At 37.7% G+C, this 13,267-nt stretch overlaps 1 protein-coding gene across 1 annotated transcript in view; it reads left to right on the plus strand.

Moving 5' to 3' along the window:
* USH2A (usherin) overlaps positions 1 to 13,267 on the plus strand; it is a 372,550-nt gene that overhangs the window by 279,583 nt on the left and 79,700 nt on the right. The window contains exons 49-53 of the mRNA XM_058020039.1: positions 2,581 to 2,802; positions 7,894 to 8,117; positions 10,403 to 10,613; positions 11,450 to 11,647; positions 12,205 to 12,359. Coding sequence (XP_057876022.1) covers positions 2,581 to 2,802; positions 7,894 to 8,117; positions 10,403 to 10,613; positions 11,450 to 11,647; positions 12,205 to 12,359 — 1,010 coding nt within the window. The remainder of the gene's footprint in view (positions 1 to 2,580; positions 2,803 to 7,893; positions 8,118 to 10,402; positions 10,614 to 11,449; positions 11,648 to 12,204; positions 12,360 to 13,267) is intronic.

Raw genomic sequence — 13,267 nt, forward strand, 5'->3', positions numbered from 1 at the left:
TCTCTGCTTGACTTGACCCCACATGATTTTCCATAGCCATTTCTGTTGTAGAACAATTGTTAGCCTTTGGTGTTGATATTCTGGATGACATCACTTCTACTTGTTTCTACATTGTCTACTCTTTGTTTCCACTAATGTTACAGATCAAAGTATGCCTCCCACGTGCATTAACTTTGATGGTAATTTATCCTTTTCTTATTCTCAGAATGATTTGGGAAGTTTGCCAAAAACTGTGCTTCTGCATTACTGTCCAGAGTTTGGTTTTCCAGTTTGTTGGGAGGTCATTGTTGACAGGAAAGGGAGGAAGAGGGGGAGGAGAGATACCTTTCATGGGGCCAGTGTTCAGAGCATATAACTCTTTGCAGGCGATTGTCAGGTCAGGAGCTAAAATGCTTCCATTACTCACGAGCTGGCACACATTCCGTAGGCTCAGAAATGCTTGACATTTTGCCAACATGTTCAGCACATCCCAAGTTCTGATCTTTTAAAAAGTAATTAATATATCACAATATTAGAATGCCTTCCATGATGTCATCAGAAAAGTTCTATCACATGGAAGAACCAGAGAAGTGTATTTTGCTGACCTCATTAATCTCAGTGTACTGAAATGGAGAGATTATACTGTGACCTCTGTCCCCATCCAGTGGTCTATGTTAACTAGCTTAATGTTGTTTACATCAAGAAAGAAAACCACAGTGGAACAAAATGTCTTATGTCTGAGAGTAGTTCTTGTTCAGTCAGCAGCCCACAAGCATGAAACAGTGAATGTTCGAACATGATTTTAAACAAATTTTCTAAGTATACTTGCTGCATTATTTTTCTATACTCTAAAGGGCAGCAACATGAACACTGTTGGTCACTTTTTCCTTTTTTATTTTTATAAATATGCTAATAACCTCAAGCTAAATGTTAATGTGGGTCATTGTTTGATAAGGATAACAATTAACTGGTAAGACTGCATAGTAGTTTTCAGAGGGAGAACATTTTCAAGCCTAGCTTGGAATGGAACCCATTTTGAGAGGTTAATGAGAAGGTTACTGATCCTTTGTGTCTTATGTCTAATAGTTCTTTAAAAAAATTAGTTTTATTTCCAATAGATGTAAGCTACAGTCTGTGTTTTAATACTTTCTCTGTGTAGCAGTTAAATTAGCTTCCGAGGAATGCAGGAAAATATGATGAAGTACCCAGATGGATTGTTACTATTATACTCTAAAAATTTGTTCTCATCTTTTTTTGGTTATTATTGACTTTATTTGATAAAGTTATTTATACAGGAAACTCTCTAAGCATACATATTTCCCAGATGTTGTTTGGCCAGCTCAATAGCTCAGGATGTGCTGAAGCATACTGGTCTGGAGGCATGAAGATTACAAATTAGGAAGGCAGAATCTCAATCTCAGGAAGGCAGAAACACTAGTGCACAAAGAAGTGCAAACATCCATCCCAGAACTAAGATGGGAGGCAGAACAAATAATGTTACTACCACCCAGGCACCTCTTCGGCAAGTAATGTGGGGAGAAAGGAAAACAATGTTCTCCCTCATCTGTTACAATCTCAGCACATGTTTATTTCTGACAAAAGATGCATTGAGTTTGGAGCTCTCTGTCTTTTAATTCCCAACCTTTCATAAGAAAAAAACTTGAGATATTGTTTAAATGAGAAGGATAAGTTTTAAAAATCAAAACACATTTCTTTGATTATGATTCAGGAATCAAAATACTTCATTCAACTCTACTATCCATCTTCAATAGCAAAACAAAACCATTCCTCCTTCCAAATGACATTTGAGCCACAGAAAACACTGCAACACAGAAAAATAATATAAAAATATTAGAACATTGGATCAGCTCAATTGGATTCACCAGCTCCTTTATAACAGTATGTGCTTTGTTCATAGCCAACACCTTATTCCAGCCCACCCCACCACACCATTACAGTGTCAGTCTCATTGGCAATCTTATCCTACAGTCTTTTCCTGTAAAAGCTGATAATTTTGCTTAAGTTGCAGCCAAGCCCACCAATTGTGATGGTGGTATTTAATTTTTAAAGTGAGTTTAATCCTTAAATTCTCTGTGAGATGAACTCTTAACGACTCTCAAACATGAAAAATGCTTTAAGCATTGTGAATTGATTCATCAAGACGAGTTTGGAATGATTTTGAAGGAGACAAGAAAATTTTTTGTGAAGAATAAGTGGCCTGATGGTTCTGTTAAACACAGCAAGAGTGTGCTCTCTTTACTGTGTAGCTGCAATTGCAAAAAGGTTTTATTTGTATAATTGTCATATGCACATACATTATTTTCATTGCTCTTCTCAGCTTTGTCTCTGTCATGCTTGTCTTTTGATATCTTACAGAGTCTTGACCTGAATTAATGAATGCACATTTCTTTAATCATTATTACAAATTAATACAATACTTTTATAGCATCCTAAACCACCAAGTGATTCTGTGCTTTCACCTGGAGAGTTCTGTACATGAAGCTGTGTGAATCCAGATTTGTTGCTATCTAATGAAAGGCTCTCAGGAATTTCAAGGGCTATAAATGGATAAAATCTTTAATTGCATCCTTATATTGACAGGAGAAGTCTGCTGCCCTAATGAAGAGGAAAACAGAGTTTCAGTTGGAATTGGCGATTCCTGCTGCCAGGGAATGCCTTACTCCACATCAGGCAATCAAATCTGCTGTGGTGGATCCCTGCATGACAGTTTCAATCAGCAGTGCTGCGGTGGAAGGGTCATAAGCATGGACTCAGTCTGTTGTGGTGATGAAAAGGAAGGGACTGCATACAGACCTCTCACAGGTAAGTGATAAGTCCTCAAGAATAAAAGCTCTTCATCTTTCTAAATCTCTTGTGACACCAGCCATTCAGAAGTGACACACTCAAGTCTGTGTGCCAATTTGTTAAAATGTTGTTGCACTTTAGTCACCTATTTTGCTCTACTCCAAAATGCTGAGCTTGCAGTAACCTTCTTTGCCTTTGTGCAAAAGCTGCAGGGGCTGAGGAAACCAGACAGTTCAAAAGGAGTGAATGATCTTTCCTTGTGCAAGTCTGGAAACAGGACTGGTGCCCTCAGTGGGGTTAGATTGACCATCTTGCGCCACCGTGTATCCCAGTGCAGGGATTTTTCCATTTGCTCTGGAAATGTGGAGTTAGTCACCTGGAAACTGAAGATTGCAATGGTGTCTGCTTGGTGGTCTATGTCACTCTCATGTTCATCCCTCACATGGGGCTGTACCTGCTGTAGTTTAAAATTAACAAAAAATTAATCCCCAGCACTGCTCACTGGCTCATCTGGTGTATCCCATTAATTTCTTGGAGATTATAGGAAATTACTCCATCATTTAGAGGTACAATCCAAGCTCTACTTCCTTATAAAACACTTTGCAACTATCTGAGGACAGACATTGGAGGTATTATTAGAAAACCTATTCAGATATTTTCATGTGTCTTTTCTTTCCACGGTTATTAGACAAATTATATCCCATCAACCTTAGGCTTTCTCAGCCTGACAAAAAGACTTCAGAAACTATTGTGGTGTGAAAAGGGAGTCTGATTTCAAAATACAGAAATAATGAAGGTTTAGTACCCAGCTTTGCTTGGTGTACAAAGCTGAGTGATGGTGTGTGCCAGTTTGAGCCTCTTAGTTGTACGACCAAGAATCTTAACATATGACTAAGAATCCAGATCTGAAGGCTGAACTCCTCCTTTCTCCAAAAAACAAGCTCTGTCTTCAGCTAATTTTTTGTATTCCCTGGATCCTTCGGTGGTTCTGGTAGTAGGAGCACCCTCGTTGGGTGCTGACTGTCTGGATGAGGTAATGAGATGAGTATTGCCATGGTTTCTGTGCTTTCCATGCCATCCTTCCTTTCCACTGGCAACTCCTGGTGTGAGCTGTGAGCAGCACTGCTTGCATGATTTTAGTTGCCTCTCATTGTGATCCCTAATTGTGCTTGATCTACAGCATGCATGCTCTCAATACCAGCTCTGAGCAAGGCCCTCCTGCATAGCCCTGCATTGTGTGGCTGCCACAAGACAGGGCTGGCTCATAAAACATCTCTTTATGTACTTTATTACTTAAACTCTTTTATTTGCCTGCAGGAGCCCTTTAACAAAATCACATTGAATTGACTTTCTCACACCAAATCAAATCTCTCTGGTCCCAGTTCAGTTGTCTTTGTCAATATGTATTTTATAAATGGAGTGAATTAACAGATGCTGTTGGAACAGAACTGCTGGGGTAGCGTTTATGTTTTTACTGCTCTCTCTGGGCAGATGAGTTGTGTAGGAGTGTAATACAGGTATCTTGGGATGAAAGTTATGTTCTTCATTTCAGTATATATGTATTCTTAACAGGTTTTTTTTCCCTTAAATAAAGATATTTAAAAAAACTTTATATCTCTCTTTTAAAAATGTGTTTAGCCTATAGCGCTCAATCATTTACACTATTTTTCCCAAGAATGGATCAGGATGACATTTTTTTGGCCATTGAAAAAGAAAACAGTGGCTTTTTTCATTGCTCACGGGTTTTCTGTGAGGACTTTACGCTGTGAGCCAGCACACAGCTGAACACAAATACAGGTTGGAAAGATGAATTAGCATCACAGTTGAAAAGAGATCGTATTCTTTTTGCATTAAACATAGAATAGATTGTGGTTTCTTATCATATCATATAGATCATGCTCAATTGGTTTTTGCCTAATTTCTTGGAGTAATTCAGCCTTGCTAAATACATCACGAAAATGCACAAGCCAGGCATAAAAATCTACCTGCTTCCTATCCTAATGATTGTAATTATTCTAATGGAAAAAATGCTCTTACACAAAAACATAATTTACTTATCATTGGCAAATGGATAAGTAGAATTTTGCAAGAATATGGTAATTGGAAGGCTGATCTCATTGTCTGGAAGGAGAAGAGGTAACGGGGGTGGTTTTATGCAAAAGCTGAATTGCTTCTGAAGCACTGTTTTGCACTTGGCAATGAATGCCATAGCTAAAAATCTAGTGACAATTTAAAGCTTTTATTTGAGAACTTTAAGTCCTTCCAAAAAAAACATAAGAGGAAAACTTGTTCACTAAAAGTGCAAGCCCTGTACACAATCTCATTTTGTTGTATGTCCAATTCAAAATCAGTGTCTTTTTGCTGAATCTAGATCCAGGTTTGCATTGAACATTGGTTTAAGAGTTTGAATCATAGAATTTTTTCATTTGGCATTACATACCTTTTTCAGAGAGTCTACCTTGCAAAAAGAGATTTTTCATCCATCCCACATTACTTTTTTTCTCTTTATTTATTAATTTCTCTTTTCTTAGGTTCCCTTTTCAGCCCCTCGTTGGCCTTATTTAGTGGGGTGACCATAGAGACATCTACTGGCAAAGGCTGGCATTGGTGAACAGGCACATCCTGAGCCCCACTGCTGCAGTGTGATTATCCAAAGTTCTCTATTTCTGGCTATAAAGGATAATGTCAGCTAAAACCACTCTTGGATTTTCACTCTCACTGTCTTTTCTTTTTTTTTTTTTTTTTTCCTTTTAATGCCACTGTACTGACATCCCAGACTCATGAAAGATGATGCTTTGTACTGTTGTGGTTCCTGATCTGTAATAGTTGCAATACCCGCATGTAAGCCAAGGATTTTTGGAGTAGTTTGCAATGTACACTGGCTCTGTATTTTGTTGATCCTCTATTCTGGCTCCAAAGGCTAAGCCTTTTAATACTCATTTTTTCCCTTTTGAAAGCATTGGTTTTGCAGATTTACTAAATTAGTAATTCATCACTCAGCTAGGTTTATAAATTTTTTTCAGTTTCTGGGGATGAACATGAAATAGTTGTTGACAGAAATCAGTGTTAGCAGGAAGTGTCTTTTCGAGCCCATGGATTTTCTTTTTGTTATAATGCATTACGTGCCTATAAAACAAATATATAAAATATGACACACGCATTCCAACTGAGTTACAAACAAATAGTTTACATTTTGATGTTTTACTGAATTCAGCAAGGGTTTATAGGAATTTCTGGATCCTTAGGCAATTGAATAAAGCAATTTTTAGAAGGAAAATCAATCCATCAATATTACATGGTCCTATTTTGTTTTTCTTGGAGCATATTTAAAATTGTACATTTGAGGTGTCAAGGTTCAGGAGTCAAGTGCTACACGTGATAAATTAAGGAAAGGTCAGGGGCTATGCAATGCAGTTTCAGAAGATTGTCTACCTCTACCTTTGCAGCTCATTCATGCTGAAGTGATGCACTCTGGGAATTACTACCAAACTCTGCTCTGCAACATCTGCTCTCCCTAAGTGAGTTAGTGCACGTCAGACATCTTTATGTCAGAATATTGCAGTGATGGATGCAGTCTTCAGAAAATGCTGCATAAAAATCTGGTGTGCCGTTCTGGCCATTAAGTGAAATTACTATTTAAATTAATGGCGCTGTCACAGTTTATCTGTGCAAAGAATGAACGCTGATTAGGGTATTAAGTAATTAGCAATTTATCACACTGGAACAAGGTTGATAATAATTAAAGAAGTAATGGTTTACCAAAGAAACTAGAAAGGGAGTCACTTCTTGTTATGTGAGTGAAGTCTTGGCTGAAAAATTTAATTCAGTTAAACAAAGATGAGGTTCACAGTGAAAGCATACAGCTTTGTTTGTTTCAATAGAAAAACAGTTCATTATCAAAATTTTAGTTTGCCTGTCAAAAGTCCCTTGGGGCTGTCTGAGTTGCTTATTAGTATTGAATTGAGTCCTTTTCTGTATTAATTCTCTCTTTAAAATTGGTAGAATCCTAGGACAATTTGGAAAAAGGGTGTGAATAAGAGGAAATATTTTACTTCTTGAAGAGCTGGTGCTCACAGTTTGATTGCTGTGAATAGAACCAGCCCTGATAAAAGGTAAAGTATGCAAGTAACATCACCATTTTTAGCCATTCCAGTGATTGGAATGAAATGTTCTGAATGCTTTAGCAGGATCACACCTTTAAAGATTAATTTTCATTATGAATGACTTCTAAGAGAGATTTGCTGCAATAAATAGCAGTGAAAAAAGTGGCCACTCTTGCACGTGTTTTAAATGCCAACATACAACAGAAATGATGCCAAACACAAACTACATTGTAGATGTAAGAGTATATCACAGTCTGGTTTTTGTGTGACATCTTCCTAGTTTAATTAGTAATAGCATTTATTTCATTGCAATTATAGAGGAGTTTGTAGTGGTTCTGAGTTAAAACTTACCCCTTTCTTTAGATGGTGTTGGGTTCAACCCTGGTATTTCATATGAATATGTGGAAAATTGCAGTGATTATGATGAGCTTTCCTTTTAAAAATGAAATTATTAAAACCAGAAAAAATAGTGGAATTGTTTGGCAGCTTATCAATTCCATTGTAGAAATTCAATTTACATATAGATGTCAACTTCTTGAGTGATAATTCTCTGTATGAGATGACTGAAGCTTCACTTTGGGTGTTTTCCAAGTGACCCATTGCGTTCTAGGTACCTAATATGAATTCCTACTTTAAAATATAAAATATTTACATTCTACAGGAAATTTTCATCAACAATCCATCTCCAGCCTGTTGTGGCCAGTACACTGGTGTGGCATTCCATAGCAAAGTTCTTTACAAAGTTCAGGAGTGGTGAGCATTGGCTGTAGGGCACCCTGTTTATTTCTCTAATTCTTGATTGTTTTCAGCAGGTCTGGAAGTCAGGATGCTTACTTCAGTCACCTCACGTTTGAATTTAATCTCACTTTAGCTAAATCTGCATAATTCCAGCTGCTGGTGGGTTTATGCCAAGATATATTGCACTGTGAGCTTTCTCCTTTCTTATCTATCTATTTACTTAAATTTCATGTTCAGCTTTTTTTTGTTGTTTGTTTGTTCATTTCAGGGATGTTCTGTTGTGGGCAAGAGTACGTGAATAAGTCAGATACCATATGCTGCTCAGGTTCCAGTGGTGAGTCCCTCGCACATGTTAGAAAGAATGACCAAGTGCCAGTAAAATGCTGTGAGACTGAACTTATTCCAAAGAGCGAAGAATGCTGTAATGGAGTTGGATATAATCCTTTGAAATATGTTTGCTCTGACAAGATTTCAGCTGGAATGATGATGAAGGTAATTGATAGAAAATCTCTTGGTAGCTCTGATTTGATGATGGAAAGAGAAATACACTGTTCATAACTATTTTTCTAAAATAGGAATATAAAAACTCTTGTGTGCATTATTCATTTTCACATTACATCCATATTAATACCGAATGAGTTTGCCATGATTGATGTTATTGCAATGAATTCTAAAGGAATTAATAATGATTAGCTGCCTCTGTGAAGTGTTGCCCAGCACTTCAGATTAGTACAGTGGCTAAAAGCTGGCATACTAACAAGACTGACATGTATAGCCAGCTTCCATTCTGTGACCACTGTTTCTGATGATGTTCATTAAGTGGAAATTAAAATTGGATGGCCAGTTCTGAAGTATAAAAATGCTATAACATTTCAATTTGAGCAGGCAGTAGGACATGATTCCCCAAGCTCCTAAAAAAATCCACAAAAACCCCAAAAATAAAAATAAAGCAATTGACATTTTCTTGATGGACTTAATCCTGATCCTACAGAAAACCAGAGGCCATTTTGGCATAAATTTCAGCAGTACTAGGATAGGTCCTTTCCTGCCTAATGAATTATATAGTTTATTCTCATTCTATTTTAATGTCAGAGTAAACTAAACACCATAAAGGCTAATTTGGTCTTTTCCAAGAGTGCCCTGGCATCAGCATGAGACAATTTTGCCTGCAACTCCATGTTGAATTCAACAGAAATCCTCAAGAATTAGCATCTTGGTGTTATGCATATGCTGTAAAAATGTTCTCAATTGTTGTATATATGTATAATATATATGTATATGCTTTTTATAAAATTGTATTTATATTTATGATAAGAGAGAGAGAGAAAGTGAAGGAGAAAAAGGAACATTGGATATTGTGAATTCTACAATAGGGAAATCAGAAAGATATTGTGGAATTTACCAAATATATAAGAAAAGTAAAACAGACTCCATCCTGCCACATGCAGGTGTTCCTATGTCCTTGTTGTTCCTCTGCTGAGTTAATACAGAAATATTTCTTACATCTTTGCCTTTTCATGTCAAGGTTTTCGTGTAATTTCATTTTCGGGCTGAATCATTTTCTCCTAGAGAAAATCCAGGCGTTGTGATGAGTCAGCTGCAGTTCCTCCATGCACTGTATTAGTAGCTCATGCAAGGGAAAATGGCTGAGAACAGGTTAATGAATTCTGGTAGGTAACACAGCAGATCCCTGCCCTAGGTATAAAGTATAAACAAAGGAAGTGCTTTGTATTTCACTTACCCACAGTAGAGAAGAGATAGCCGTGCTGGCTCTCTGAGATGTATAGATTTACTAACAGCAAAAGGGCTGATTGCCTGACACATTCTGCAGCTACTTTACATGGGAATGCAATCCATCTATATCCTGCATCCTATATGGTTATCTATCACAACGTAATTATTTGTGGAAGGGCCAAATTTGGGAAGTTAAATTAGCTGAAGTTTCTAATCAGCTGAGAAGCTAATTTCAATATTTGAATTAAGGAAGCATTAGGTATAATCTGCTTGGATTTCCTTCTGAAGTTTAGGACCTAATGGGCAAAAATATTTGTTGCAAATTTGGCAGTACATTTCTTTCTGCAGCAACCTATATTTCATGAGAATTATTGCTCTCTAGCTTATGGCTTGGCAAAAATATTATTTCATGAATTTTAATGGAAAGTTGTGGATGCTCAGTGTATATTTTTGTGAATTGTACTTTATGGGTTAAATCTTATATCTTTATGTTTGCAGAGGTCCTCTTATTGCAGCAAAGCTTGTGTTTAGTAGTGATGTGGCAGAAGACATGATTTATATAGCCCATGGATGGAGTTTTCAGCCTCAAAAGCTGCCAATGACTTGCACAGAGACCTCTTGTGTACTTGGCAAGCTGTGTGAGGGGCTGGGAATTTGCTACTGATTTGCCACAGGATATTGGCTTTTGCAGGAACAGAATGTTCAAATTCTTGGATAAAATCCTGTTGTCATTGATTCTAGACTCTTCTATTTTCAACAAATCCAGCCATTTGTGCTTCCAGTAATTAAAATTTGTGATGCTTTCATCCAAGGACCCTAAAAAAAAATCTGTTTCTTTTAGAAAGGATTATAGAAACATCAATGATCAAAGACAGTAGACAGGCCAAAGGCTGAAAGGGTCTCACATATACTGGAAATATCAATGTAATCAAGGTGGTGGCATGGTTTTTTTGTTGTATAAAGATAGAGAAATACTAATGGAAGCATTTATAGAGAAAGGAAAATGTGGGAAATATATTTAAATTTTCCTATGTATTCCTTAGGTAAAAGAAGAATGCAAGGCTAATGTCCTTTGCCCTTTATCTATGGAGGAAACAGCACATTGTGGAAAGTGTGGCTTTGATCCTAAGGAGAGTATCTGTGCGTGGATAAAAAGTTCACAGAGTGCTGCAGAAACAGAGGTGGAGGCAGGTGTGTGTCCAGCAGAAGAGGAGACTGTCTACACGGGAGGTCCAACACAGTATTCATTTACAGGTAAGGAAAAGTGGCAGACCAGACTGGTGATTTGTTAGTGTAGATAATTTGCTCTGGAGAAAAAGATGGCCTGAATGGTATCGATAGCCCAAATAAACGTGAGGCAGTGTGAAGAGCAACATGGAGTGAATCTCATCTGGAGTGAATCCAGAGGAGGCCATGAAGATGCTCAAAGGCTGGAGCACCTCTGCTGTGCAGACAGGCTGAGACAGCTGGGGTTGTTCAGCCTGGAGAAGAGAAGTCAAGGTTTCAGGGGCACCTTAGAGCACCTTCCACTACCTAAGGGAGGGTCTGCAAGACAGTCAGGGAGGGACTTTTTACAAGGGTAGGTAGTGGTAGGACAAGGGGAATGGCTTTGAGCTAAAAGAGGGCAGGTTTAGATGATATATTAGGAAGAGATTCTTTACTGTGAGGGTGGTGAGGCACTGGAACTGGTTGCCCAGAGATGTTGTGGTTGCCCCATCTCTGGGATTGCTCAAGGCCAGGCTGGATGGGTTTTGAACAACCTGATCGAGTGGAAGATGTCTCTGCACATGGCAGAGGGGGTGGAATTAGAAGGTCTTTAATGTAGCTTCCAACCCAGGCCATTCTATGATTCTATGAAGCAGAATTCTTTGAAGAAGTAATCTGTGAATCGGGGCGGAGACTTCAGGGGTATGCAATGAGCGAAATTCAATGAGTACCTAACATGTAAACTTGCTTTCAAAAACGTTGATAAAATAATGCCCCTGTCTAAAGAATACCATCCATTTCTATCTGTAAACCCAGGGGGGAAAAAAAGTTATTTTGTATTTTAAAAAGACTGAGATGATCCAAATGTAATTTTCTTTTCCTAGATGTGAACCTCGAACCTTTTGTCACATATGAGTACAGGGTGGCTGCTTGGAATAGCTATGGAAGAGGTCTCAGTGAAGTTAGCAGAGCTGTCACTAAGCAAGATGTGCCACAGGGTGTAAGTCCTCCAAAATGGGCCAAAGTCGATAATCGGGAAGACATGATACTGCTCAGCTGGGAGGAACCACTTCAACCAAATGGTATTGATACATTTTTATAAGTGCTTTTTCTATCATTCCAATGACAGTGTTCCTAAATGAGAAAACATGTCTTAATTAACCCCTGTCACTGAAGTACATATATTCCTAAACTCTGCAGGAAGGCTTTTTTGTAGGTTGCTATAATTTTCATTGCAAGTAAGAGGAGAGTCTTCACAAAAAACAACTTATTATATCTTTACAAAGTGCCAAAAAGCCTCTTTTGAGAACAGTTTTAATAATAAGTGTGCAAATATGATCAGAAAATGACAATCATCCTAAAAAGATTTGGGGATTTCAGGAAATCTTGCTTATTATTTTCAAACTGTGAGGAGACTTAGAAGATCTCTCACTAAAAAAATGGGATCTGCTCAGATGCTGAGGCAGATGCTGAGAAAAGTAGCTGTTAATTGACATTCAGCATTTAATCAGAATTATTATCTGCTACTCTGACCATGTGGATATTTCATTGAATGTTTTCTGTATGCAGAGTAGGTTATTATCCCATGAAACAGGATCCTTCAGCTAACAAAAGGGAAAACTTTCTTTCTGAATAATAGGTCCTATTATTCACTACATCATCCTCCGAAACGGAATCGAGCATTTTAGAGGAACAGAGATGAGCTTCACAGACACCAGCGGTATCCAGCCATACCAAGAGTACTCCTACCAGCTGCGAGCCTGCACTGTGGCTGGTTGCACAGACAGCAGCAAGGTTAGTGAAGTGGGCTTCATGGAAACTGGTGCCAGGATTTTATCAGCCAGTGTGGCAACATTGAAATGCTTTTGGAAAGGTGTAACTTGAAGGCATGCTGATTATTGAGTAAGTGATAAAAACATCAATAATCTGATTTGGATTCAGCTACTGACAGGTGAATATTTGGAACCCCAGGTTGATAAAGCAAACACAAGAAGAAAGGAGTGTCTCAGTCTTGGCAAAGCTGAAATTGCACTGTAGGAACTGATGTTTGTTAAAGAGAAAGCTGTACATGGCAGAATAGAGTAAAGAATATTAAAATGCGCCTTCTCTAAACCAGGAAATTAAATTTTTGCTTCTCACTAGGAGGTCTATAGCCTCTTCTTCCTTGGTATTTCTTAGATATTTGCTTTAGTTATAGTCTAGCAATTTTTTCAACAAACTTCTTACTCTTCCACTCCAGTGGAAAAGCCTTCTTTCACTATATTACTCTTGGCTGACTTTCTATATTTGCACCTGCTTCAGGCTTTACTGTCCCTTTGTGTGCAACCTGCCTCAGCTTCAGTTTTAAGCAAACAGGATCTCTTACCTCCCTTTCTCAGTTTCATTTCTTTGTGTATCACTTTGAATCACCAATGTTACTATTTAGCCAGCTCTGGTTTTTATTCTGCTAAGTACCTCCTTTATTTATTATTTGCAAAAACGATTTCTTAACTGACCTCTTTTTCACAATATTATTCTTGCCTCTTTGAAAATGAATTTCTAGGACTACAAGGGTAAGGTCTGTGGGGCAGAGGTGAGGAGTAATGACTCTGTTTTGTAATTATTATATCTGTGAGATTGATTTTTTTTTTGAAGGTGTTTAAATGTTTTCCTTATTCATGCAAATCTCAGCCAGAAGTCTAAAATAAAAAACACTGATGTAG

The sequence above is a fragment of the Melospiza georgiana genome, chromosome 3 (assembly GCF_028018845.1).
Source record: "Melospiza georgiana isolate bMelGeo1 chromosome 3, bMelGeo1.pri, whole genome shotgun sequence".
Lineage (NCBI taxonomy): Eukaryota > Metazoa > Chordata > Aves > Passeriformes > Passerellidae > Melospiza > Melospiza georgiana.